The following is a 24,489-nucleotide window of genomic DNA, read 5'->3' on the forward strand; positions in this document are numbered from 1 at the left end:
GAGGGGTGGGTGGGGAGGGGAGGGGAGCTGCTCAGGGGAGCCTTACTGGTCTGGGCTGGCCCCTATTCATTGTGGAAGCTTCTGGCCTCAGGAATGAAGTCATTCCTGTCATCATGATCCTGTTCATTGACAGCACCTCAATTGTGGCTATACATAGTCACTGTCACTACTACACACCAGCATCCCTAAAGCCATGTCACCACCCCAATATGACCATGTCTGAGCCCACCAGGGACACAGTTCTCTCCGTCAGTACCATCACATGGCATATGTAACACCATTAAGGGGCCGCACCCTGCACCCTCCCTCCCTCTGTCCACCCATCCCCTTATTAACTGTTTATTGAGCATCACTTATGTGCCAGGCAGTGCTCTGGGCTTTGAGGATACACAGCGGGGAAGAGAGACAAGGTTCCTCGGGGAGATACTAGTCACATGTCATCACTAACCACACAAGCACCTTCACTCCTGAGATCAGCACCATTTGGGGAGGCACTGTGGGATGGAGGACTGAGTCAGAGAGACCCCTGATGGACTCCTGCCTCCATGGGGCACTTCCACTTTCCTATAACATGGAAGAAGTCATGTCCACCTCCAGGGAAGTATGAGGGCTGCAGAGAATGTGTGAAATAACCTAAAACTGTTCCTGGCCTTTCAATAAATGGTGAATTTTATTATTATTCCCAACGGCACCACTATCTGAAATAAAGTTCAGAGAGATTAAGTGACTGAGGTTAAGTTAGGCATTCCCACTGGGCATCTTGAGAGAAATGTGAGTAGATGTTTCTTAAAACAAAATGTCCTATATGTGGCCACATAAGTTTGCATTGCTTGGGTAGCCATAGGACTTCTCAGAACCTTTCATGTGCTGTTTTGGTTATCTTTCACTGTGTAATAACTTACCCCCAAATGGAGTAAAATAATAACCATTTTATAATATCTTATAACTTTGTAAGAAATTTGGCAAGATCTCAGCTGGGCAAATCTTCCATTCTGCTCCATTTGGTTGGGGATCACTTGGTGGCATTCAGGTGGTGGGTGTCAGAGGCTGGTGAACTATGGCCCACAGGCTAAATCAGGCCCACTGCCTGCTTTTGTAAATAAAGGCTTGTGGAGGCTCAGCGCCTATAGCTCAACCGGCTAAGGCGCCAGCCACGTACACCTAAGGTGGCGGGTTCGAATCCCCAGCCCGGACCCGCCAAACAACAATGACGGCTGCAATCAAAAAATAGCCGGGCGTTGTGGCGGGCGCCTGTGGTCCCAGCTACTTGGGAGGCAGAGGCAGGAGAATCGCTTGAGCCCAGGAGTTGGAGGTTGCTGTGAGCGTGATGCCATGGCACTCTACTCAGGGGGACAGCTTGAGGCTCTGTCTCAAAAAAAAAAAAAATAAAAAATAAAAAAAATAAAGGCTTGTGGAAACACAGCCATGCTCATTCCTTATGTATTGTCTATGGCTGCTTTCGTGCCTCAGTGGCAGAGGCAAAGGGTTGTGACAGAGACTATGTGGCCCATAAAGCCTAAATCACCACATATGCTAACGTGCTTGTGAATCTCTGAGGGGGGAGAGTATAGAGTCCCCCACTTAATTGTCCCTAAACTGTTTTTATGAGAAGGGCTGTGCCAGGCAAGGCTTCTGTCTTTCCTGCTTTGCCAAATGCTAGTGTCCCTGGTTGGGGTCGAGCTTTCTAACTTGCTGGGCAGCCATCAGACAGGCTTCTTTCTACTTATGCCTGATCCCTTCTGCTCCTCCTCAGTCCTCCTCAATCCCTTCATCTTGGGAGATAGAATCCATACTGTTTTCAGGTCCATGGTATCACTTAGACTGCGAAACAGGCATACATACTTAATCTGTGGAGTTGGGCACAGTTCATTCACTGATTCATCCATGATGCTTTCACTCACTCTATCACTCATTCCCTCCTGCTTTCACTCATAATTCCATCCATTCACCCACCCACCCATCCCCATCATCCCCCCATCCATCCACCCTCCATCTACCGTCTATCCATTCATTCACTATCTTTCCATCCATCTATCCAATATCTACCTATCCACCCATTTATCAACCCCCATCCACCATCTACATGCATTCATCCACTCACCATCCATCCACCCATCTACCCACCCATCTATCCACCTACCATCCATCCACCTATCCACCCTTCATCCACCACCTGTCCATCCATATTCATCCACACCCATCCATCCACCCATCCACCATCCACCTATTTACCACCCACCATCCATCCACTCACTCATCCACCTACCATCCATCCACCCACCTATCCACACTCATCCATCCACCATCCATCCCCCCACCATCCACCATTCACCCCCCATACACCACCTATCCATCCATACATCCACCCATTCTTGAAGGACCCCTGAGGGCTGCTAAGATGCCCATTGTCCTAGCAGATGCGGGAGCTGAGGCATGAGAATGTCACTGCCTGCCTGGGCTTTTTCACGGCCCCTGGGGTCAGTGCTCTGGTTCTGGAGCACTGTCCCCGGGGCAGCCTGGAGAACCTGCTACGGAATGAGGCCCTGCGGCTAGACTGGACCTTCAAGGCCTCCCTGTTGCTGGATTTGATCCGTGTGAGAACCCTCCCAGATGTGGAACTGTCGGGGGAGGGCAAGGAGACCAGAGAGGCTCAGATTTCCCACACCTGGGCTCTCCTGCTTTGTCTCACTGAGGGTACCTAAACAGTGTGGCCCAGGGGGAGGTGAGCAGGAGGGCTTCCTGGGGACTGTGGGAATTCTGAGAGCTCCTCTCATTTAGCATAGACCTAATGGACCCCCATTTGTGCACTCCAGGGCATGCGGTACCTGCACTGTCGATGTTTCCCTCATGGTCGCCTCAAGTCCCGAAACTGTGTCGTGGACAGCCACTTTGTGCTCAAAGTCACCGACCATGGTTATGCAGCGCTCCTGGATGCTCAGCAGGCTCCCCAACCCCAGCCAGTCCCAGAAGGTCAGCTCAGGGGTGGGCAGGGAGCTGCCGGGAGGTTCTAAGGTCTCTGTTTAAACCAGGTGCTGGTAAGGTGGGGGAAGCCGGGGAGCACTTTCTATTACGTGACCTTGAGTCAATCCATGCATACATCCACCCAATTGCCCAATCATTCTTCCTCTATGAATGAGCCTTAGGCTCTTTACCTGTGAATGGGGGAGAATAGAAGCCCCCTACATCCTTCCAGGGTGCAGGGAGGGGCCAGGACGCCACAGCTGTGAAAAGCCTGACCATGCTCAGCTACGTGGTCAGTGGGTGACATTGGGGTGGCCCTGCCCTGTGATTGCAGAGCTTCTGTGGACGGCTCCTGAGCTGCTGCGGGGGCCTGCAGGCCCCAGGCGGGGCACCCTCAAAGGGGACGTCTTCAGCATTGGCATCATCCTGCAGGAGGTGCTGACTCGAGGTTCGCCCTACTGCTCCTCGGGACTGTCAGCAGAAGGTATGGGATCCTCTCCCTCCTAGGCTCAGCCCTGGCTGGACTTTCTGCCTGGTTGGGGAGGTCATCAGAAAATGTAGGCCTGAAAATAACCACAAAGACACACAAACCTAAAGTATGGCTGGATTTGATTTGCATGAGAACTGAGTTTCCTTGACTTAACCCTATGGACCCCACTGATCCATACCAATGTAAGCCCATTCCTGAATTCCCCGGCAATGTTTGTATTACTTTGCTTACTTATTATTTACCATTAATCTAAGAATATCTCTTCTCAACAATACTCAGTGCCAGCAACTAATAAGTAAGTGAACTGGTTTTGCTAGTTTACTGGGCTGTCAGGGTTAAGCCACCTTCTTGAATGTAGGAAATACAGGAATACAGGAAAAGACATTCAAACGGGCTTTCCAGGATTTCTAGTCCAGAACACAGGTAGATTTCCACAACTTCACCAAAATGGCAGCTGACCAGTCTATGGCCAAATGACATCAATTTCTGGGTGAAAACCCCAGCCCCTTCCTTCCTCCTCCATGTCACTACCAGGTCTGCCTTTGGTCACGCACCTCCAGCCCACCAGCACAGATTTTGTGTCTACACAGACCTCAGTCCTATCCAGGGTATCATTTACACAAATCCTCTGACCTTATCCAAATCCCTCTCTGAGCCTTAAGTTTTTTCATCTTTAAAATGGGGGAATCAAATAAAAATGAGCTAGATGCCTAGTCCCAGGACGGATATGGCTAGGCTGCTGGGGGCTTGGTCACCTGCTCAGGTGGGGCTCCTTTAAGAGCATCTCTCTCCCCACACTTCTGGGTGTACAGGACAATCACTCTTACCTTCCCCACTGTCACCTGGCTTCTACATATTTTCTCTTTTCTGGCCCCAGTACCTGGCCCAACTCCAGAAATGTTTCCTCCGTTCTGTGATCCTTGTCAGGGCCCCCTGCACCCCAGGCTGCCCTTCCACTTGTCTCCCAGACACCCTGGCACCTCAGCCCACAGTACGGGACAGTGACTGAGCCGAGCCCTCCATCCCCTCCCACCCCAACAGATAATCTTTAATTTACAGCAGGCCCAGCCCCACCTCTTTTCTCCACTGCAGCACTGCTCGGTGAATAAGGAGCATTCCAGGCCTCAAATTTATGAGGTGGAGCGGTGAGAAGGAGGGGGCTTTATCGGGCCTTTTGTTCAACGCTTCTCAGCTGCCTCCCCCACAGCTGCCTCTGAGAGAGGGAAGGCCTGTCCAGATGGGATCTGCAAGCCACACTCCGGGCAGGGAAAGTCTCCCTTGGATGGGCTGTCAGTCCAGGGCCTGCTGTCCCCTGGGGTGTTCTTTCTCTGGCCTCAAGGAGTACAGGGTTAAGGGCACAGGATTTGGAGGACACCACCCTAAGCCTAACTCCGTACCAGCTCACCTGACTACTTCGAGTAAATCTCTTTTAGGCTCTAAGCCTCAATTTTCTCTCTGTAAAATGGGGAACCTGCTTTCCAGAGTAGCTGCGGGGATTTGGTGAAATGCTTTAGATGAGGTGTCTGGCACACAGTGGTGCTGGGTAAATGGCTGCCTGGGTGGGTTCAGGGGTGTGTAGGGGGGGTGCCCCAGTTCTCTCCTGACTCCAGAGCCTATATGTGTAGGGCACTCTGCAGTTTCCAGTGCATTTCCTATGCATCGTAGCATCTGACAAGCCTGGGAGGTGGGCAACTGCCCGTTTTCAGAGTTAAGTGATGCTCAGAGAGGGGAAGGGACTTCTCAGAGGGGAGACAGTGAGACTGGGATTCAGGTGGAAGTTTCCTGATCCCAGTCCAGTGCCCTAAGATCTCTTGAAGTCATCACAGAACACCCCCCCAGTCCCCCCCAGACCCTCCAGGCCCCACGGAGCTGGATGTGTAGCCTCCATCAACTCTCACATGGGTGATCAATCAGTGGCACATTGGGTGTGACAGCGTGCCAGGCACCACAGAGGGAGCCTGAGGACAGCCATGGCCTGTGGCAGAGGGTCCCAGCATGTTCACCTACACAGACTCCATTTTAATGTCAAAAACTGTTAGAGCCTCACGTGCTACTACAGTATTTGACTTTTAATATCCGCTGACTGAGAAAATACCCAATGACAAAATCTGCTCTGAAATCAGCACACTTTGAAGTGGATTTGTATTTTATTCATTACTGTACCATCTGCATACTTTTGAAAAATAGTTGTACATGTGAGCATGGGCTGTATTATTAGTTCCATCTGCACACACTCCTTTGTAAGCATAACCAGCTGCCCAGATGTCGTACTCTGAGGCCCTCGGGGTCTGATCCTGCAGGCTGGGAACCTCTGGGCAGAGGAAACTGTGCAGGCTGGGTGGAAACCAGGCCCATTCTAGTGTCTGCTTTTTACTGGCTGTATATGGATGTCTCCTTCACCCCTAGGAACCTCAGTTTCTCTGTCTATAAAGAAGGATTGTGGCTCATGCACTCTCCTCAGTAAGGAGGCCCACTACAGGATGGGGAGCAGACTGAAATCCAGAAGGAAGTTTCTCCTCTCTGGCTCCAAGGGTTTCCTCCTCCCTCACTCACGAGAGGAGGATTCTAGCCCACCTCAGAGGAGATTAACCTGCTAATAATGTTATTATGCCCATTTTATAGATGAGGAAACTGAGGCTCAGAAAGTGATACAACTTGTATAGAATGTAAATGACAATCTACAAGTCCCTTTCTAATCCATTGGCCCCATAGTCTGAGCATGGAGTCAGTCAGCCCTTCCTCCTCCCAGTCTACTTTAGAATCTCTCAGCTCCCCTAGGTTCCCCAACAGCCTCCCAAGGCAGGGGTTGAAGTCATTAGTTGTTTGGTGGGGAAACTGGCGCCCAGAATCATGGCAAGTGGCAGAGCTGGCACTAGAACTTTGGTCTGTGTAAATTTGCCTTGGTCTGGCGTGGGGACAGGATGATCCATGACAGAGGTTGATTTGGGGAAATAACAACCATGATGAGGAGGAGGATGGTGGTAAGTGAGCGATTTTGTTCACACTTGTGGAGAGTTCACACAGGTGGCGGGGCTGGTGGAAGGAGCCACAGTGTCAAGATTTCAGGCCCATTGTTGGGCATGTCTAGCAACAGAGCAGCAGCAGTGCTGTGGGACCTGCGGGTGGGGAGAGCTTGCTAGGTGCCAGACACCTGCTGCCCATCATCTCCTCCCACCACACCCCTCTCGAGAAGGCTTATTAAGCCCATTTCACATATAGGGAGACTGAGCCCCAGAGAGGCCTGTCTTCTCCACCATCTCAAAGAAAGGTGGTGGCAGATCCAGAATCCAAACCCAGTTCTCCTGGCTCCCGGTCTGAGACCCTTGCTCTGGCCACACCCTGGGGCAGGGCCAGGAAAGTGGCATTGCTGGGCTCCCTGGCCAGCCCTCTGGGACCTCAGACCCAAGCCACATGGGTTTATTGCAGAAATCATCAGGAAGGTGGCATCTTTCCCTCCCTTGTGCCGGCCACTGGTGTCCCCTGACCAGGGGCCACCCGAGTGCATCCAGCTGATGAAGCAGTGCTGGGAGGAGGCTCCAGAGGACAGACCGAGCCTGGACCAGATCCACACCCGGGTGAGTGCTCCCAGAGGAACAGGTGCTCATGAGAAATGGCCTATTCGTTCAGCTTGCTTTGCCCATGCTGTCCCTGTGGCCTGGGAACACCACGTGATAAGGGGCCAGCCAGCACTGTCGCGCCAAGATCCACCCCCTAAGGAGAGCTTTCTCAGGGTCATGGGCTCCTGGGACATTTGTCCAGAGGCCTTTCTGAGCACCAAGCCCTGTACTGATTGCCACTTCATTTGATCCTCAGGACACTCCTCTGCAGGAGAGAAAGGAGGCATGGTGAGGGGAGGGCACCTGCCCAGCATAGGTGTGAAAGTGCAATGGTGAAAGGAGGGGCTGTAGTCCAAACCCAGCTTTGTCCAACTGCAGAGCTGCACTGGGAACCCCACCCTGCACCGGGCCTCTTGGCACCTGAGAAGAGAGGCCATTTGTGGCCCTGGCGACAGTGCTACTTCCTCAGTCAGTGAAGGGATGATGTGAGGGGCCCTAGGATGCCCCAGGCCTGCTTTGGGGACTGCAGTGGGAGGGACAAAGCAAACCTGTGAGAGTCTGCATGGCAGCTGGAATGTGTGGCTGACCCAGACAGCTGTTGGCACCCTGGGACCAACCCATCAGGCCCCAGGCAACAGCTTCCTGCCTCCCCTTCCTGCCTTCCATGCCACAGTGGAAAGTTGCCAAGGAGAGGTTCAGTGAGCCAGAGGGAGCATCAGGAAGGGTCATGAGGGAGCGAGAGGCTACAAGGCAGACAGAGGCCCATACATGTCTTTCGAAAAGTCCTTCCCCATCTTTAGCTGCAACACTGCCAGTGATTTCTGGCCACTTCACAAGCCAGAAATGTGCACTCAGAGCAGTGAGCTCTAAGCGGTGGGTAGCAGACCAAGGATGAACACCCAGTTCTTCCATCTTCAGTTCAAAAGCATCAACCAAGGCAAGAAGATCAGTGTTGCTGACTCCATGCTGCGGATGCTGGAAAAGTATTCCCAGAACCTGGAGGACTTGATCCAAGAGCGGACTGAGGAGCTGGAGCTGGAGAGACAGAAGACAGAAAGACTGCTCTCTCAGATGCTCCCTCGGTGAGTGGCCCCGACGACTCGAGTGTGCCTCCAGCCTCGGCTCCGAGGGGACCAGGAACATAGTGGGTGCTCAGCAAATCTGGGTTCCATGGATTAACTCAGTTCAGTCATGTTTATTTATCCAACACGTTTTCATACAGCCTTCACTATGTGAGGGACTGGGCTGGGCAGATGAGTATTGGATTTCTTCTCTCTCACCCTTGGGAGAAGAGGGTAGAGCACAGCATCCTCATCTCACTACAGAGAAAGTAATGAATTCACTACAGGGCAGCTAGCACATCAGCAGGTCTGACCCAGATCCCTGGATGCCCAGAGGGATATTTCCTTCCAAATATCCCTCCCTACCCCCCAAACTATAAAAAAGAGATCCTTCTATCTTGTGACTCTGGCCCCTCCCATCCCTTCAGATCTGTGGCTGAAGCTCTGAAAATGGGGACGACTGTGGAGCCAGAGTATTTTGATCATGTTACCATATACTTCAGTGATATTGTGGGTTTCACTACCATCTCAGCCCTAAGTGAACCCATTGAGGTGGTGGGTTTGCTCAATGATCTCTACACACTGTTTGATGCTGTTTTAAGAAACCATGATGTGTATAAGGTAAGAACGCTAGGAGGTAGGCATTCCTCACCAACTTCACTACTATGTTTGTCTTACACACTTACTTCCATTCACTTATTTATGTGTTTGTATCAGTTAGCTACTGCTGTGTAACAAATAACCTCCCTAACTTAGTAGTATAAAATGATAAGCATTTATTATTGCTCACAAGCTTATGGGTCAGCTGGAAGGTTCATCTGGACCCACTCATCTGCGGTCAGATGGGGGTAAGGTAGGCAGCTCTGCTGATCTTAACTGGGTTCTCTTACATTTCTGGAGGCTTAGGTGGGAGAACTCAGTACTGGTCAATGGAGTCTGTCATCATTCAGCAGGCTAGTGTGGGATTGCTTCCATGGTGTGGCAGGGTTCTGACAGAGAGTACACAAAACCTCTCCAGCTGTAACCTGGAATCAGGCACATTGCAATTTCTGCATTTTTATTGCAATTTCTGTACAATTTCATTGTATTTTATTAGTCAAAGCAAAAGACCAGCCCAAATTCAAGGGGTGAGGAAAAAAACTCTACTTTTTGATGGGAGAAGTTTCAGAGCCACATTGCAGTGGGGTGGATAGAGAGGGGTGGAAAACGTGGGACACATTTAACTAACCACAATTAACTTTCACATTTAACTAACCACAGTGTTCCTTAGCTCATTGTCCATCTACTCATCCCTTTAATGTTTATATTGGGAGGCTCTCCTGTATCCACCCTTGTGCTGGACATGGGCAGGGGACTCCGCTCCTATCTCTACCCTCAAGGGGCTCTCAGGCATGTTTGTACAAGATGATGACCAGCAGTGAAAGTGATGATGTGGGGAGGAAAAGAAGGAAGAGAGGATCCCAACCCAGCTAGGGTAGAGGTGTAGAGCAAGGAAGGCTTCCTAGAAGAGGTGCCATCTTCTCAGGATTGTCCACTCTGGGCATGGCCACTCTGGCAGGCAATGGGAGAATAATGTGCTAAAACCTGAGGCTTGAGAGGGCCTGGTGATTGTGGGAACACTGAATGGGCTGGGATGCTGGGCGTGAAGTAGGTCAGCAAGGAGAGGGGAGAGGGCATCAGGGGCCTCAGCAGAGCCACCCAAACCCTCCCTATACACCTCTCAGTCTTGAATTTGAGTCCCAGCCTGGCTATCAGCTTCTCTGTGGCTTTGGGCTAATGGCTACTCCTCTCTGGGCCTCTTTTTCCTTGACAGTGGGTAGGACTAATGATCACAGTCATGGCAGGTTCACAGAAGGTGGGAGGTCCTACCTACCAAGTAGAAGGGTATGTCAACTATGAGATTGTGAGGGGAGTTGTCCCCTACCCTCTATTCCTCAGCTCTGCCCTGGTGCAGGGACCTTCCCCACCCTGCCCCTGTTCCTATTCTCACCCAGGAGCTGGGACCTGGGGGTGGCTTCAAATGTGGTGGAGAAGGTGGGGAGGGGAGGTCCCGGGAAGCAGCCATACCCAGGCTCCACTGGAGGCTGGGGATGGGAGGTGGGGTGTTGGGGGCTAGGGACAGGTTGGAAAGGATGCTCAGGAAGGAAGTTTCCAAGGACAGCATGAACTCTTCGCGGGGCCAGGCAATCTGCCAATAGCATTATTTATAGTATCCTAACAATAATCATCAAAACATATTGAGTACTCACTCTGTAATAGACGTTACACTGCATTGGATCAGTATTCTTTTATTTTTGAGACAGTCTCACTATGTCACCCTCAGTAGAGTGCTGTGGTGTCACTGCTCACAGCAACCTCAGACTCTTGGGCTTAAGCAATTCTCTTGCCTCAGCCTCCCAAGTAGCTGGGACTACAGGTGCATACCACAATGCCTGGCTATATATATATTTTTTGTAATTGTCATTGTTGTTTGGCAGGCCCAAGCTGGGTTTGAACCCACCAGCTCCCGTGTATGTGGCCAGCCCCCTAGCCATTGAGCTACAGGCTCTGAGCCCGGATTAGTATTCTGATCCTAAGCCCCTCTTCAGGGAGGCTCCCCATCTCCACAATGTGGACATCCTTAGGATAAAGCCGCAGCTTCACAGTGGCCCTCCAGGAGCTGGCCCCACCTGCCTCCCCAACTGCAGACCTGCAGATTCCTCGCACACAGGCTGCTCTCTCTAGCCCTTACACGTGCTGCTATCTCCTCCTGGAACACCCCTGTCCCTCCTCTGCACCTGGCTCTCCTCTGTCACTTTCTGACTCAGGCTGTGCTTCTCACCCTCCCAGACAGGCTTAGGAGCTCCTCTTTGATGCTCTCCCCACTCCTCCCACGTAGCACTTTATGGATTCACCATAAATCACCGCTCCCCTGTGCCTGCAGTGTCATCAGGAAACATATGTTGATTGAGAGAGGAAGACACCGAAGCCCAGAGAGGGAAGTGACCTGCCTAAGGTCACCCAGCTGGTAGGCAACAGAGCCAGGACAGGAACCTGCCACATCCACCATAGGTGCTCTGTGAGCTGCCCCACACTGACTAACACTGACCAGCTGAGACCCAAACCACCAACATCCCAGGGTGTGGCTGCCCCCCGCCCAGGTCCCCACTCAGCACCCACGCCCCCACCCTGCCCTGTACTTCCAAGGCATTGTCTAAGCTTCCCTCTTGTCTCCAGAGCCATCCCGGCCCCATAGGCACCAGGAAAAGATTTCTCATCTCTTCTCGCTGAACCCCCCAGCTTTGATCTGCCCTGAGTCACCCCAACCTTGTCTCTTCTTTCTCTGCTAATCTTTTCTCACACGTGTCCCTCCCAGCTCTGAATCATGCCTCCTGATCTGCTCTGAACTCAGGCCAAGAGGTCTGCATCTTTCTGACAGTGAGATGAAATAAAACAAGGCCCCCCACTCCTCCAGATGTGGGGAAGCAGGAGGCCCCTTCCTCGTGATGTGCAAGCGCATTTCTCATCACTCACGCCGTCTGCCTCGGTTTCCCCTCCATCCCCAACAGGATCTGGTTACAGTACTTTTATCTGGTTTGTGTTGGAAGGCAGCCAAGCAATAGTTTCCTGGTTCCTCGGGGGGTGTGTGATTCCCTCCCAGCACTCGCTCGCTGAGTGAGCATTTTTATGGACATAACTCCAGAGCAGAGCCCCCGTGAGCTCTGAAGGAGAAGAGGACTCACCCCAACCGCTCAGCCTGGGTGTGAGCCTTGCCCTGGCCATACTGCTGCGCAGCCCTGGGGACATCACCTCCCTGAGCCTCGAGTTCCCTGTTTGTAACAAGGAAGAAAGTGCTTATGTTTTAGGATTGTTCTGCAGATTAAGAAAGTGAGAGAAAGTGAGAGAATTCATTCATTCACCGCAGGCAGGTGCTAAGACCTCCCCCTGTAAGCACAGAAGGGGCGAGGCACCGGCATTAGGGCAGCATGTACAGGGGCTAACTGGACCTAGGGATTTTCACAGAGTAGTTCATTTAACCCTTTCAGTGCTCCTCAAGGATATAGATTATTATCCCTACTGTGCACATGAGTACACAGGCTCACAGAGGATAAGTGACTCGGCCCAGGTCACTGGGCAAGTCAGTGGTGGAGTTAGTATTCACATCTGCATTTGTTTGTGTGGAAACCTTTGCTCTCACCTCTCCTCTGGCTGTGTTCTCCTGTCTGTGAAAGCAGCCACAACCCTGACTTGAAGCTGAGAGCCCACCACGACAGGCGTCTTTGAGTCTGAGCTCCAAGCCTGTGCCTTGTCATCTTTCTGTCTGTGGGGTTGAAAGAGTGATCACTGACTGTGTTACACTCTCCCTTCCGGAAAAGCGTCAGGCAGGTTACAACTTCATCAGCTCAGAGAATAGTGTCCAGATGTGTTGGCTGCCACAAGGCTTTCTACTCACTTTGCCCCAGTCTGGACTGTGGGGGACCCCTGTAAGGCAGAGCTGGGTCCCCAGAGTGGGCGCACTGCCCTTGAATCACAGCTGCACACCTGGCAGGCAGGCTGGTGGTGGGGCCAGAGAGCATCAGGTCTCTGGAGCTGCCTCCTTAAGGCAGGACCCAGTCATTGCTCCATTCACATCTGTGTCCCCAGAACCTAGAATAGGGCCTTAGGAACAGGGAAAGGTGCCTAGGAAAGGTATGTGGATCAAGTTCAGGAGGTAGAGCTGGAACCAGCAGGTGAGAGGCAAGTTTCAACTCAACTCAACTTTTGAAAATCAGAGTTGCCTAAAGAAAGAAGTGGTTGCCTCAAGAAGAAAAAACCTTCCCATCAAGGCATGTGAGCAGGCGAGAACAGCACTGCAGCTGGGAAGACAGGGTGGGTGAACATTTAAGTCCCTTCCAATTAGAAGATTCAGGGAGCCTATCTTCTCCAAAACCATGAGGTGTGTGTGTGGGGAGACAGCAGCCTCTATTTGGCATTGATATGCTTGGTTCTTTAAATACTTCACCTCTAACATTCATCCCATATAAGAGGAAAGTGTACAGGTGAAATGTCTGCCGAGGTAAATGGCAGAGCCAGTGTTTGAACCTACATCTGATTCCCAAACTGGCATTCTTTCCAAGACACCTTGAAAAACTGGCAGGGTTTGGAAAATCTATGCACACTTCCAGATGACTCCTTGATCTGCCACTGTGACCTTGTGCAGATGGGGTACACAGGTCTGCTGCTTAGAGCTCAGAACCTGGGGTCTGAGAAAAAAAAAAAAAAAACATGGTTCCTTGGAATACAAAAGTGATCTGAAATATACAGATCTGATCATTGCTAAAGGCCTGGCAGGAGACCCTCAGGGTGAGTTTGGGCTTTTGAGAGGCAGCCTTGTGTGGCAGCATGTGGGACAAGGCAGGAAGGGTACGTTCTTAGGCTGGAATATGAAGACTGTGACTTCTAGGTGGAGACCATCGGGGATGCCTACATGGTGGCATCGGGGCTGCCTCGGCGCAATGGGAACCAGCATGCAGCCGAGATCGCCAATATGGCCCTGGATATCCTTAGCTCTGTGGGCGACTTCCGGATGAGACACGCGCCTGACGTCCCCATTCATATCAGGGCTGGCCTGCACTCAGGTATGGGTCTGATCAGGCCCCCAACCGTCCCTGGGGCACCAGCTGGGACACCCCCAGTGGTGTGCTGCTGGATTTCTGAGATTCTAAAACTCCGTGATCAAAACAGTTTGCTTCTTTTTTCCTTATGTTATTTTAAGGTACTAAAATGTTGTAAATCAAAGAATCGAGATTCTAGAAACAAAGAATCAAGATTCGCACATCTTTTCTTTTTGTCTCCGCATCTGTCAAGGTCAGTTAAGTCCATGTTGAGAAGCTGATAGTCTGATGATCTGTCAGCTGAGAAGCTGATAGTCTGATGGAAGGGGCAGGACAGGAACCTTGTGGCCATGCAAACAACTTAATGTTTGCCGAGATGGCTCAGGGAGGCCTCGGAGTCTATCATATGCCCATCCCATGGCCCCACCTGTTCCTTTCTCCATGGCTGCCCTCACCTGCAGGATAAAGTCCACACTCACTCCCCCCATTGCTCCTAAGTGCCTTGCTAATAACCTTTCCAGCCTCATTTCCTGCCACTCCCTGCGTGGCCCTCCATCCATATTCAGCTTCTTGCAGCTTCCCTCAGCCCAAGGGCACTCTGCCTGAGTACCTTTGCACATGCCGTTCCCTGCCCATTCATTATCTCATCCTTCAAGACACAGCCCATGTATCACCTCCTCCAGGAAGAGCCCTGGGGTGGGCTAGGGGTCCGTTTTCTGGGCCAGCACATCCAATGCTTCCCTCATCACAGCCTTGCTCAAAGTTTACACATCTTTCCCCACCAGGCTGGGAGCTGCCCAAGAGCAGGGACTGGCTCTGATTTATCCACCCCCCACCCTCATCCCCAGCAGAGTCTGGCCCAGACATCATCTCCTCTCTAGATGTTGTTGGAGACCCCAGATAGCATTATTCTCACCAGGATGTGCAGTGGGGGGAGGGAGACCTCTCTGTGGCCTGGGACCTGTTGAGGCTCACCGGGCACATTTGCATTTCAGGGCCCTGTGTAGCTGGGGTCGTGGGTCTCACGATGCCTCGGTATTGCCTCTTTGGAGATACTGTCAACACTGCATCCCGGATGGAGTCCACAGGGCTGCGTGAGTATTTCATACTTCTGTTCTGCCTGGGGGAGGGAGGCCTCTATCTCAATAACCTGAGCGGCCTGCTTGTTTGAAATAGTGCTTAGTAACCAAATTGCCACCTCAGGGCAATATACCCTAGTTGTCAGGAAAGCAACTGGAAAGAGATGATGTATGTTGTTAGTTCTTTCAATTTTCCATGGAGTTGTTGTGATGATCTCATGAGGGAATTAGTTGAGAAAATAATGACTCAAGACACAGGAAACCTGAGTCCTATCCCTAGCTCTGCCACTATCCTGTTTAGTATGCTTGAGCAAAATGTTCTTCCTGTAGGCCTCAGTTTCCCCATTGTACAAGGAAGAGACCTTTTAAGGTTTTGTTTTTTTCTTGGCCACATGCCAACTTCTACCATGCTGGGGCAGCCCCAACAACACCATTGTATACATCTCCAACATTTTTGGCCCTTGCGGGCAGCAAGAGCTACTCCGATGGTTTTGTTAGTGCAACTGAAAATGTGGACAGCCTTTGCTTCTGGTTATATAAGTTGTGTGCTGCCTTAATGTTGTTCAGTGCGCATCCTGCATGACCGGGCATGGCAGTCCTATTGGAGAGTTCTGCTCTTAAAAGAAAAATAAGGTTCTGCTCTTATCTTCTCGGATTCAGCCTTCATATATTCCCCTATAAGTAGAAATTATGTTTCTAGGGGTTCTGGCTTCATCTTGAGTTCCTCTTAACACTCAATCAATGTAATCTGCTTTCCTTGAGGTCTCTTTTAGTGGCCAACTATCCAGAGGGACAAGGGACCAGAAGAAGGGTACAGCACAAATCATAATTGTGTGTTGGAACTCTAGCTGTTGCAGGCCCTTGGTGATTTTACCAGATACGGCGTGTGGTGCCCCAGGTGGTGACTTGATTACAACCTTTCTTCTTAGCATACAGAATTCATACCAGCCGAAGCACTGTCCAGACACTGCTCAGCCTTGATAAAGGCTACAAAATTGACATCAGAGGTCAGACTGAGCTGAAGGTAAGAGAACTTCCTGGTCCTAGTGGGAAAAGTGCCCAAGGGTCTGGTTTCTGTGGGCAGCAGGAAGAAGCCTCCTCTGACTGATGTGGCTGCTGGGAAGATGTAGCTGATCACCTCACACGTGTCCTCTGTGTGCCCTCAAGCCTAAGGAAACATTTCTACCTGGGAACCATTTTGCTTCTTGTGAAAGGAAAGGACAGGAAGGGCACTTTTATTGATGACCTACCTGTGTAGCTCCTTGGTGCTCAACACATATCAATGACACGATGGGTATCATTGTCCCCATTTTATAGTTAAAGAAATTTAATTAGAGAGTCAAAGTTACATAGCTCCAAAGCTTGTGCCTTCTTCATAGCACTGTGGGACTCCTATTCATCCCTCAGAACCCTAGTTCAGATATCACCTCTTATTGAAGCCTGTCCTAACCAGGAATACCCCTCCAACAGTGACTGTCATGCTTCTCTGTGTGTTCACCAGTCCCACAGCCAGCCCTCTGCTGTTACTGTGTGGTGTTGGGTTGTACTTTTCCACGAGCACCTCAAAGGCAGAGAAAGGTCTACAACTGCTGCGTTCCTTTCCATGCTGACACCTGACAGAGGCAATGGTACAATATCCCAGTGAATGATATTTTCCTCCTGTCTCACTTCCTCTTATTCCTCCAGTTCCTCAGCTAGACCCAGGTCTAGTAGGGAGACCGGAGAAGCCTAGTTTACAGGCCCAAGGCTGATTGGGCTGCAGAAACTGGGTACTTCCTAGGACTCCCTTCATTACACTGTGGAATGTTAGAGCAAGAGGGTGCAGCACAGAGAGGGCCAGACAGCCCATGGAGATCATCATATGTGGAATCCTTTGCACTGACAGCTGGGGTTAGGGACAGTGAGCTGGAATAAGTCAAGACAGGCATGTCTTGTTTGCAGGGGGTGGGCACTGGATGTCCTGAGGAATAGAGGACTCTGATGGCAGAAAGGGCTGCAGAGAGCTGTGTGGAGGGAAGCACACCAGCCTCAGGTTCTTCAGACCTGGGGGCTCCAACGGGCTATGTCCATCCCATAGACCCTTGGCTCAGGTGGGACATGGAGCCTCCAGACCAGCCATTCCTGACCCCAGAGCCCCTTGTGCCCCTCACTCCTAACCTTCAGGCAGCTGCACTCCCGTCCCAGGAAGCCCGCCAGCCCCTTCAGGAGTGACGTTGGAGAGAACCACAGATGATGGAATCCTGGAATCTTGACATTCTAGACCTGCAGTCATAGAGTTCATGATTTCTTTTTCATGTCTTTAATAGATAAATTTAACTTATGTAATCCTTCTAACAACTTTAAGAGGTACTGAAGAAGCTGAAGCACAGAGAAGTAAAGTGCATTGGCCAAAGTCACTTAGCTAGGAAGGGGCATGGGCAGGACTTGGACCTCGGGGCTCCAGGCTGCTCTCCATGGAGCTGTTGGAACCCCACACTCGCCCTTGCCCTTCAGTTTGAGAAGGTTTTGGCGAGGAGGGGCCTTGCCATCACCTTTCCTCTCTCTCTCAGGGGAAGGGCATAGAGGAGACCTACTGGCTGGTGGGAAAGGCAGGCTTCCCCAAACTCCTCCCCACACCTCCGGACATCAAACCTGGGTAAGAAGGATTTCACAGAAAGCTTGAACTCTTTTCTTTTAAACTGGATATTTTTTATTTTTCTGATTATTTAACCTGCCTGGTGCAGAAAACTTGAGAAATACAGAATTCTTCAAATGTTCAATAGTTAGCATCTTTTCGCTCCTGGGAGACAGCCACTGGTAGTTAGCGCTCAGCGTAGCTCCTGCCAGCCTGCTTTGGATGCTTCTGGTGTGGGTGAGGTCATGCCGCCTAGGTGATCTCCCGTCCTGATCTGTGTTCTCAGCTCACTGTCCTGAGCCCCTTCGAGTATTGTTGGGAGTACTTTATAAACATACTCGTAGTGACCGCAGCAGGATCACAACCCGTGGGCATGCCGGGATTGGCAACGCCCATCTCTTATAGCTGAGTGTGTGGAATCTCTCTGTGCTGAGCTGACTATAGGTAACACATCTGTTGTTATTCAGACTATTTCCATAGATGAAGAGTTTTTAGATCAAAAGGGCGTCCACATTTTAGGGGCCATGTGAAGCAGAGTCTCAGAGAGCCTGTGCCTGCCTGATGGTTTGGCCCTTTCCTCTGCCCTGTTCTTTAGAACCCCTTCTGTCACTCAGGCCCGTATGACGGGTTAGGAGAAAGGAGCAATAACATTTCACTTGAACTTGCTGTCCCTCACTCTCTTCTATCCTACCTGTGGGCCATCTACAGAGGGCTGGAGGGCAAGGCACCCAGGTGTTGTTGATTGCCAAGAAGGTCCCAGGGACCACAGAGGCCAACTAGCTCATTCCACCAGTGGGGAGGCTGTGCCCGGGGTCGGGGCAGGGCCTGCCGGGGTGCTCCAGCGTGACCACATCAGAAATGGGGCCGGAATTCAGGCTTATCTCCCCGCCCAGAGTTTTTCCTTCATCAGAACTTCCAACTGGCTCTGCCCAGCACTTCCAGGCCCCCAACCCAAGCCCTCCCCTTTCCGTCTCTCAAAGACAAAAAATGTGTGGGACACATATTGGATCCTGGGAAAAGACTAGGCTTGAAGCAATCCAGGCTTGCATCCAGCCGACAGACAGGACGGATGGAGACAGGGTCTGGTCACCACAGCTAGGGGGCCTGAGGCAGAGTGGGCCTGAGGGGTTTACCCTGGTCATCTCTGAAGCCTCCCACATAGAGCAGGGTTCGGGGGGGTGGGGGGGTGGTGGTGAGTAGAAAAGCAGGCAGACACACACCCGGGATGAGAGAACACACCAACACAGCCTTCTCACAGGACACACCAGCCTCCCAGGTGCAGAACCAGTTCCTGCTCACAGAAAGGCCTCCACAGCCCCAGGCCCTTCCCCTCTGCAGTGTCATTGCATGGACAGCCTGCAGGGGCAGGTGGCCTAGTAGGAAGACAGGGCTTGGCCTAGGGTTGTGACCTCTGGGCTTGGTTCCTGGAGGTCCCTTTGACTCCTCTGTTGAAGTCCTGTTCTCTTCTCTATGTCCTAGTCACCCAGCCTGGCCCAGCCCACCCCCAGTAGAAGGCACTATGGCCCTTTCACCCTGTCCCTTACATGGAGGTCCCCTCCTCCAGCCTCTCTCTACTCACCTCCTGCTGTCCTGAAGAACAAGCCCTCCTCAACTTCTCGGGTCTGCTGACATGAATCTTACTTCCTCACCTCCCACTCTGTCCCCAGCCCCATAGTCTGACGCCACCACCCCCGCCGAGCTGGGAGGCTCTTCTGAAGGTCACCCATGACATCTCCAATGTCATTGGCTCTGTGAGCAGTTTGGGTTCTCAGCCTGCCTACCCAGCAACACTTCCCCTTCTGCCCTCCTAGAAACTCGCCCTTCCCAGCCTCCTCCTAGCTCAGCCTCCTGGGGCTCCCTGCCTCCCCTCCCCTCCCCTCCTTTGTACCTCTGAGTACTAGGCTTTCATCCTCCCCTGCCTGGGATGTTCCTAACTGCCTAGACTAACCCTGTCTGTGCTCTAAACTGGTCCTCCTGGCTCTCACACAGCATTGCAGACCCTAAAGGGCCACCTGCCCTGGAAACCAGTCCTCCTCCAGTTCCTTTCTCTGGCCAGTCTTACTGGCCTTGGCCAGAATGCCTGATCTGGTCCTTGTCTCCTCATAACACCCACCTTGTCTCTAATCTGCCAGCAAGTCTGAAGCTTTGGAAACCTCCAGGCAGTCTCTGCAGCCACCCAGGGGCTCAGATCCTGCACACATGTGCTCTGCCTGCATCAAACGCCCCTCCTCTGGCTGGCTTCTCCACCCTAGTCCCTGCCTCCTAAAGACCCTGCTGCAGGGGCTCCCAGCCAATTTCCCCTCACCCACTCAGGCCTTTCCATCCATTCTCACAGTTATCTCTTCAAAGCATAAATCAGTATGAAAGTTCCCTCTGGGCCATCCTATCACCCTGAGCTAAAGCTGAAATTCTTTCCTGAGTCTCTGAGGCCCTGATGCTCCAGCCAGTACCTACCCCTCGGCCTGGTCTCTCATGCCATCTCCCACTGCTTCTCACTGGTTTATGGGCCTCCTCACTTATCTCATAAAGCACATGAGCTGTTCCCACCCAGGGGCCTTGCTCTGCCCTCGAATGCCCTGCCCCGTCCTATTGTGCCAGTCTCAGTTCAAACGCTGCCAGCGTGGCAGTCTCCGCAGTGCTTGTTACTACTGACATTCCTTGTTCACCTGTTGATGGAACGTTCCCTGCCCATGCAAGTCTCATGAGATCCTGGACAGCCGATGCACCTGTACATCTGTCCATGGGTGTCCAGCAAGAAGAGTGTGTGACCTCTTCAGGATCCTATGCACCAGCCACCCCACTGTCATGTCCTCTGTCCAGCTCTGTTCCTGAAGGTGCTCCTGGGAAGCACCTGGCTCACCCTATCCTGGGACTGGGAACTGGCAGGCCTGGCAGCCAACTGTCATCACAAACTCCCTCAGCTGATGACTTTTCCACTCCTGAAACTTTAGAAAGTGCCAGAAATGTTTTCATCTTCTTGGCTCAGGGAGGGAGCAGAGCAGAGAGTTGCAGTGAGCACCACCCAACTTGGGAGCCTTGCAGACCCCCAGGCAGGCTGGGGAGACTGTATCCAAAGCCTGCACATGAGCTCACAGGGTAGATGCACACTGCCCTTGTCATGGGCATGGAAACACCACCATGTGCCCCTCCACTCGACTGGAGATGAGGTCACAGAGACACAGACACAGATCTCTGCAGGAGGGGCTTAGGGTATCAGCTGGATGGGAACTTAGAGCTGCATCTATAAAGCAGTTGCTAATTTTTGCCTAACTCGAATGTTATAACCTGGGTTTTATTTTTTTAAAGCCAAGTTTTCTAAAGATGCTTTTGTCCTCACATTATATATTTTCCATATCATCAGAAATTATTTATCTTTCTACTTGGGGCTGTTTGGAGACTGGGAAGGGGACAAAACTCCCTTCCCCCAGCAATTAGCAGTGCTCACAGAAGCACTTCTTGTCACTTGTCATGGATACACTCCACAGAGTAGTCCATTCTGTTCCCTCTGACCCTGCCAAACAGGCACAAAAGAGTCCTCCACCAGGTTGCTGTGAGGCCCTGGCCACCACTCGGAGCCTTTCTTCCTTCCCCTGAGCTGGCTCCACGCTGCTCCTGGCACCTGTGGGCAGTAAATGAGGAAATGAAAGTATGTGCAGGTGGGAGTTCAGGGTCCCCTGGATTTGTATAAAAACCCTGAGAGTCACAGAGCACCTCTCCCCATGGCCTCATAGCCTCCCAAGTTCATGTCCTGTGTGAGGCACAGAGCTTGGCTGGGCCCCATCTCCCAGAGGCCATTGGATTTGTGTCAGCAACTGTCTAGCCTTGAAAATACACTCCACCTCTCTGAGCCTCAGTTCTTTCAAGTGCAAAGGTGGGAGGGTGGCAGGGCTGCCCCAGGGAGCAGGAAACAAAGGAAGCAGAAGGAGCTACTCCTCAGCAGTGTGGGGATTTCAGGGTCTGAGACTCCTGTTCTGAGTGGCTGCTTCATGTGATTCTTGTCTCTCCTTTTCCCCTAGAGAGCCATGGCAGGACCTCATAAACCAAGAAATCAAGGCAGCCTTTGCCAAAGCCCGCCAGGACACGGCTGGGACCCAGAGCTCAGGGAAGGCTTGGGCCCCATCTTAAGGAGAGGAACAGATGGGGCAGGTGCCGGACAGCCTTATGCATGGACACGTCTACACCCCTCCCTAATCTACTTCCTTTAAAGAATTCCTTGCGGAGCTCCCTGGTGACCAACTGGTGCTCATTAATCAGTACCCTGGAGTGATATTAATTGATGCATTTCTGTATGAATCCTAGGACTAAACTTTTCTCTTGACACAAAAATCATAAAAATAGAAATAGTCGTGTAGCACTTTGTTCTTAACAAGTCATTTTGATGCAGAGCGCTTATTATTATGGGAGCTCATTATTCCTCATCACACAGCAGAGGTGCCCAAGGCCTGGAGAGAGGAGATCACCTTCTCAGGTGGCACCGCTGCCCCGGGCAGGAGGAGGACTGGGACAAAGAACTGAAGCCGGGCAGCCCAGGGCACTAGGCTCAGCTGGGCCGCCTACTTGCATCACATCTCTTCTCAGAGATGTTTTGTCATTGGGAGGATTTAAAGAGTTCCTAACATAGCTTGGCCAGCAGGAAGTGCTCAGGCCAGGCCGCCTCCTTCCCAGTTTCTCCTTCCGAGGCAGGCCAGGCTTTCGGGTGTCTGTGAGCACTGTATTGGGAGTCCAGGTCTCGGGGCTGGAGGAGATGAAAGTGAGAATTCCTTGGTTCTCAAGAAAATAAGACTCCTGTATTACCAAAAAACAAAAACACCACAGCCAACTCCTTAAATTGGCTTCCAGCATCAAAGAGTACTCACTCAGTCCCTGCGGGTGATTTCAGAGCAGGCAAGATCAGGCACATGTGGAATTCATTTCCCCAGCTGAGGGGAGAGGGCTGGGGCCAGGGGGCAGGTTAAGCCCAAAACAAACTCATCCTGCTTCAAAAGACCCCTTGGGGAAGGGTAGCTGGCGCTCACACTTTGAACTGGAGTCCTTGGGAAAATGTGGTAACTGGAGGCTGCTGTGCCCACAGAGGCCCAGATGCTTGTGTGTGTGCATGTGTGAGAGAGGAGAGGCGTGTGGAGGATGTGGATGAGGTGTGGGAGATGCCACTGACCGTCCCAAACTGCACAACTTTGGGCCTAATCTTTTTATGCCTCAATTACCTCAAATGCAAAATGGGGCCAGTCATTCTTACCTGACATACTGTCATGAGAATGAAACCGGAGGACTGTGGAGACGCACTTGGCCCCGCAGGTGTGTTTCCGTAGGGAGGATCTGAACATGGGTGCCTGTGAATGTGCGTGGGATCACATCTCTGTGTGTGGCCCAGCCAAGGAGGGGGATGGGGGCAGAAGTGTGGCCCTCATTCCTCCACAGACCCTCTGGGTGGCCCCCTTTACACCTGTTCTTGGGGTCTCAGTTTCTTCACCTGTGAAATGAGTATTTGGTCTATGCAGCCAATGAGGCCCCTCCGCACATATCTGGGTGTCTCCATGAGCATCCACGGGCACACGTGTGGGCAAATGGCACCCTGGCATGGTGGGCAGATGCAGAATTCATACCGGGATTCAGCTTTCCTTTGGCTAGGGACTGGAGGCTTGTGTCCTCTGATATGCTACATTGAAACCTCAATCTCAATGTGACAGTATTAGGAAGTGGGACCTTTGGAGGTGATTAAGTCATGAAGGTGGGCTCCTGTGAGTATCTTTCCTGTCCTCATGCAGAGAAGCCAGCTAGTTCCCGCCACCGTGAGAGGTCACAGCCAGAAGCTGACCCTCTGTGAAGCAGGAAGAGTGGCCTCACCAGAACCTACGCTGCTGGTGTCCTGATCTGGGACCACTAATCTCCAAAATGTGAGAAATATATGTCCATCGTGTAAGCCCTCCAATCTGTGATATTCTGTCACAGGAGCCTGAGCTAAGATCCCGCCATCAGATGTGTGACCTGGGCAGTGGTGTCCTGAGGCCTTCTGTTCCTCACCGCAAGACAGAGACCAGGTCCCTGCCCTGCCTGCCTCACAGGGCGCTGTTAGATCTGGCAGCAGAGGAGCGTGGTACAGACGTGACTTAGGGTGCATGTGTGTGTGAACAGACCCGCATGACCTCGTGTACATTGATATGTGTATCAGAGTTCAGAGGGCCCTTAGTAGGCGAGTGATAGTGAACCTGAGCCTGTGCCTAAGGACATGCAGTCACTGTGTCTGTGTCTGCATGTATGTGCTTGTCTGTGGATATGTGTGTGTGTGCTATTTGTGTAAACACGCATTTGTGTGTTCGTGTGTGTCTGTGTGTACACATCTGCACTTGTGCGATGTTGGCTTGGTGTATCTGCATGTACACAGCTTTAACTGTGCACATTATATGTCCAAGTATGTCTTTGGGGGCACCAAAGTATGGGGCAGTGGCACATCAGCTTGTAGCTGAGCATAGAATGTGTATCTGGATGTGTAATGTGTGTCCAAGCTTGTGTGTGTGTACGTTTGTCAGGGAGTGCCTGGATCCAGCCACAGGTCTTCTTGCTCTTGGGCCCTCCAGAATGACAGCACACAGAAGAAGCTCCTGCCTCTCTGTCCATCCTCTGAGTTGTCCACACTGAGAGGGGTTGAGTCAGCTCTGAGCTCAGAGGCTCCTGCTCGAACCCAGCCAGACTTGGGGTTCCAAAGGGGAACTCTGGTTCCAAAGCTGAAACACTGCATTTAACTAGGCCCACCACACCTGGTCCTTACCTCTCCCCAACCTTCCTTTATCAGCCAGAGACAAAGGAGGAAAGCCAGTGCCCACCTGGTGCCTGCACCATGCCCCAACCCAAGGCTGGCCAAGTTTCCTCTGAGCTGAATGGCTTTGGATATCCTTTATTCCCCATTCTCCTGCTTCCTGCTCTGGGCTGGGCCTATGCTGGGAACTAGCACACGCATCATCTCAACCACCCACACCCACTAAGACAGGAGTCATTTGCTCACTTTATAGATGAGAAAAGAGACTTGGAGTGGTAAAGGGCCTTGTGTGTGCCAGCCTGTCTGTTTTCTGGTCAGAAGGTGGTGCTACAAGAGCCCAGAGAAACAGCCATGATCCCTGGAGGGCCCCCAGGGGAGTAGTAGCCTCAGGGAGGACGCA

General features: G+C 51.8%; 1 protein-coding gene across 1 annotated transcript in view; it reads left to right on the forward strand.

Annotated features, from left to right (window-relative positions):
• The window catches only part of LOC100945296 (olfactory guanylyl cyclase GC-D-like), a 36,674-nt gene extending 15,214 nt beyond the window's left edge, over positions 1-21,460 (forward strand). Inside the window, exons 8-18 of the mRNA XM_012803169.1 lie at positions 2,418-2,594; positions 2,814-2,970; positions 3,296-3,445; positions 6,878-7,026; positions 7,927-8,090; positions 8,498-8,690; positions 13,492-13,666; positions 14,638-14,736; positions 15,651-15,745; positions 17,271-17,356; positions 21,352-21,460. Coding sequence (XP_012658623.1) covers positions 2,418-2,594; positions 2,814-2,970; positions 3,296-3,445; positions 6,878-7,026; positions 7,927-8,090; positions 8,498-8,690; positions 13,492-13,666; positions 14,638-14,736; positions 15,651-15,745; positions 17,271-17,356; positions 21,352-21,460 — 1,554 coding nt within the window. The remainder of the gene's footprint in view (positions 1-2,417; positions 2,595-2,813; positions 2,971-3,295; positions 3,446-6,877; positions 7,027-7,926; positions 8,091-8,497; positions 8,691-13,491; positions 13,667-14,637; positions 14,737-15,650; positions 15,746-17,270; positions 17,357-21,351) is intronic.
• Positions 21,461-24,489: the final 3,029 nt, after the last annotated feature.

Source organism: Otolemur garnettii, unplaced genomic scaffold (assembly GCF_000181295.1).
Source record: "Otolemur garnettii isolate 467f Iridium unplaced genomic scaffold, OtoGar3 scaffold00001, whole genome shotgun sequence".
NCBI classification, from domain to species: Eukaryota; Metazoa; Chordata; class Mammalia; order Primates; family Galagidae; genus Otolemur; species Otolemur garnettii.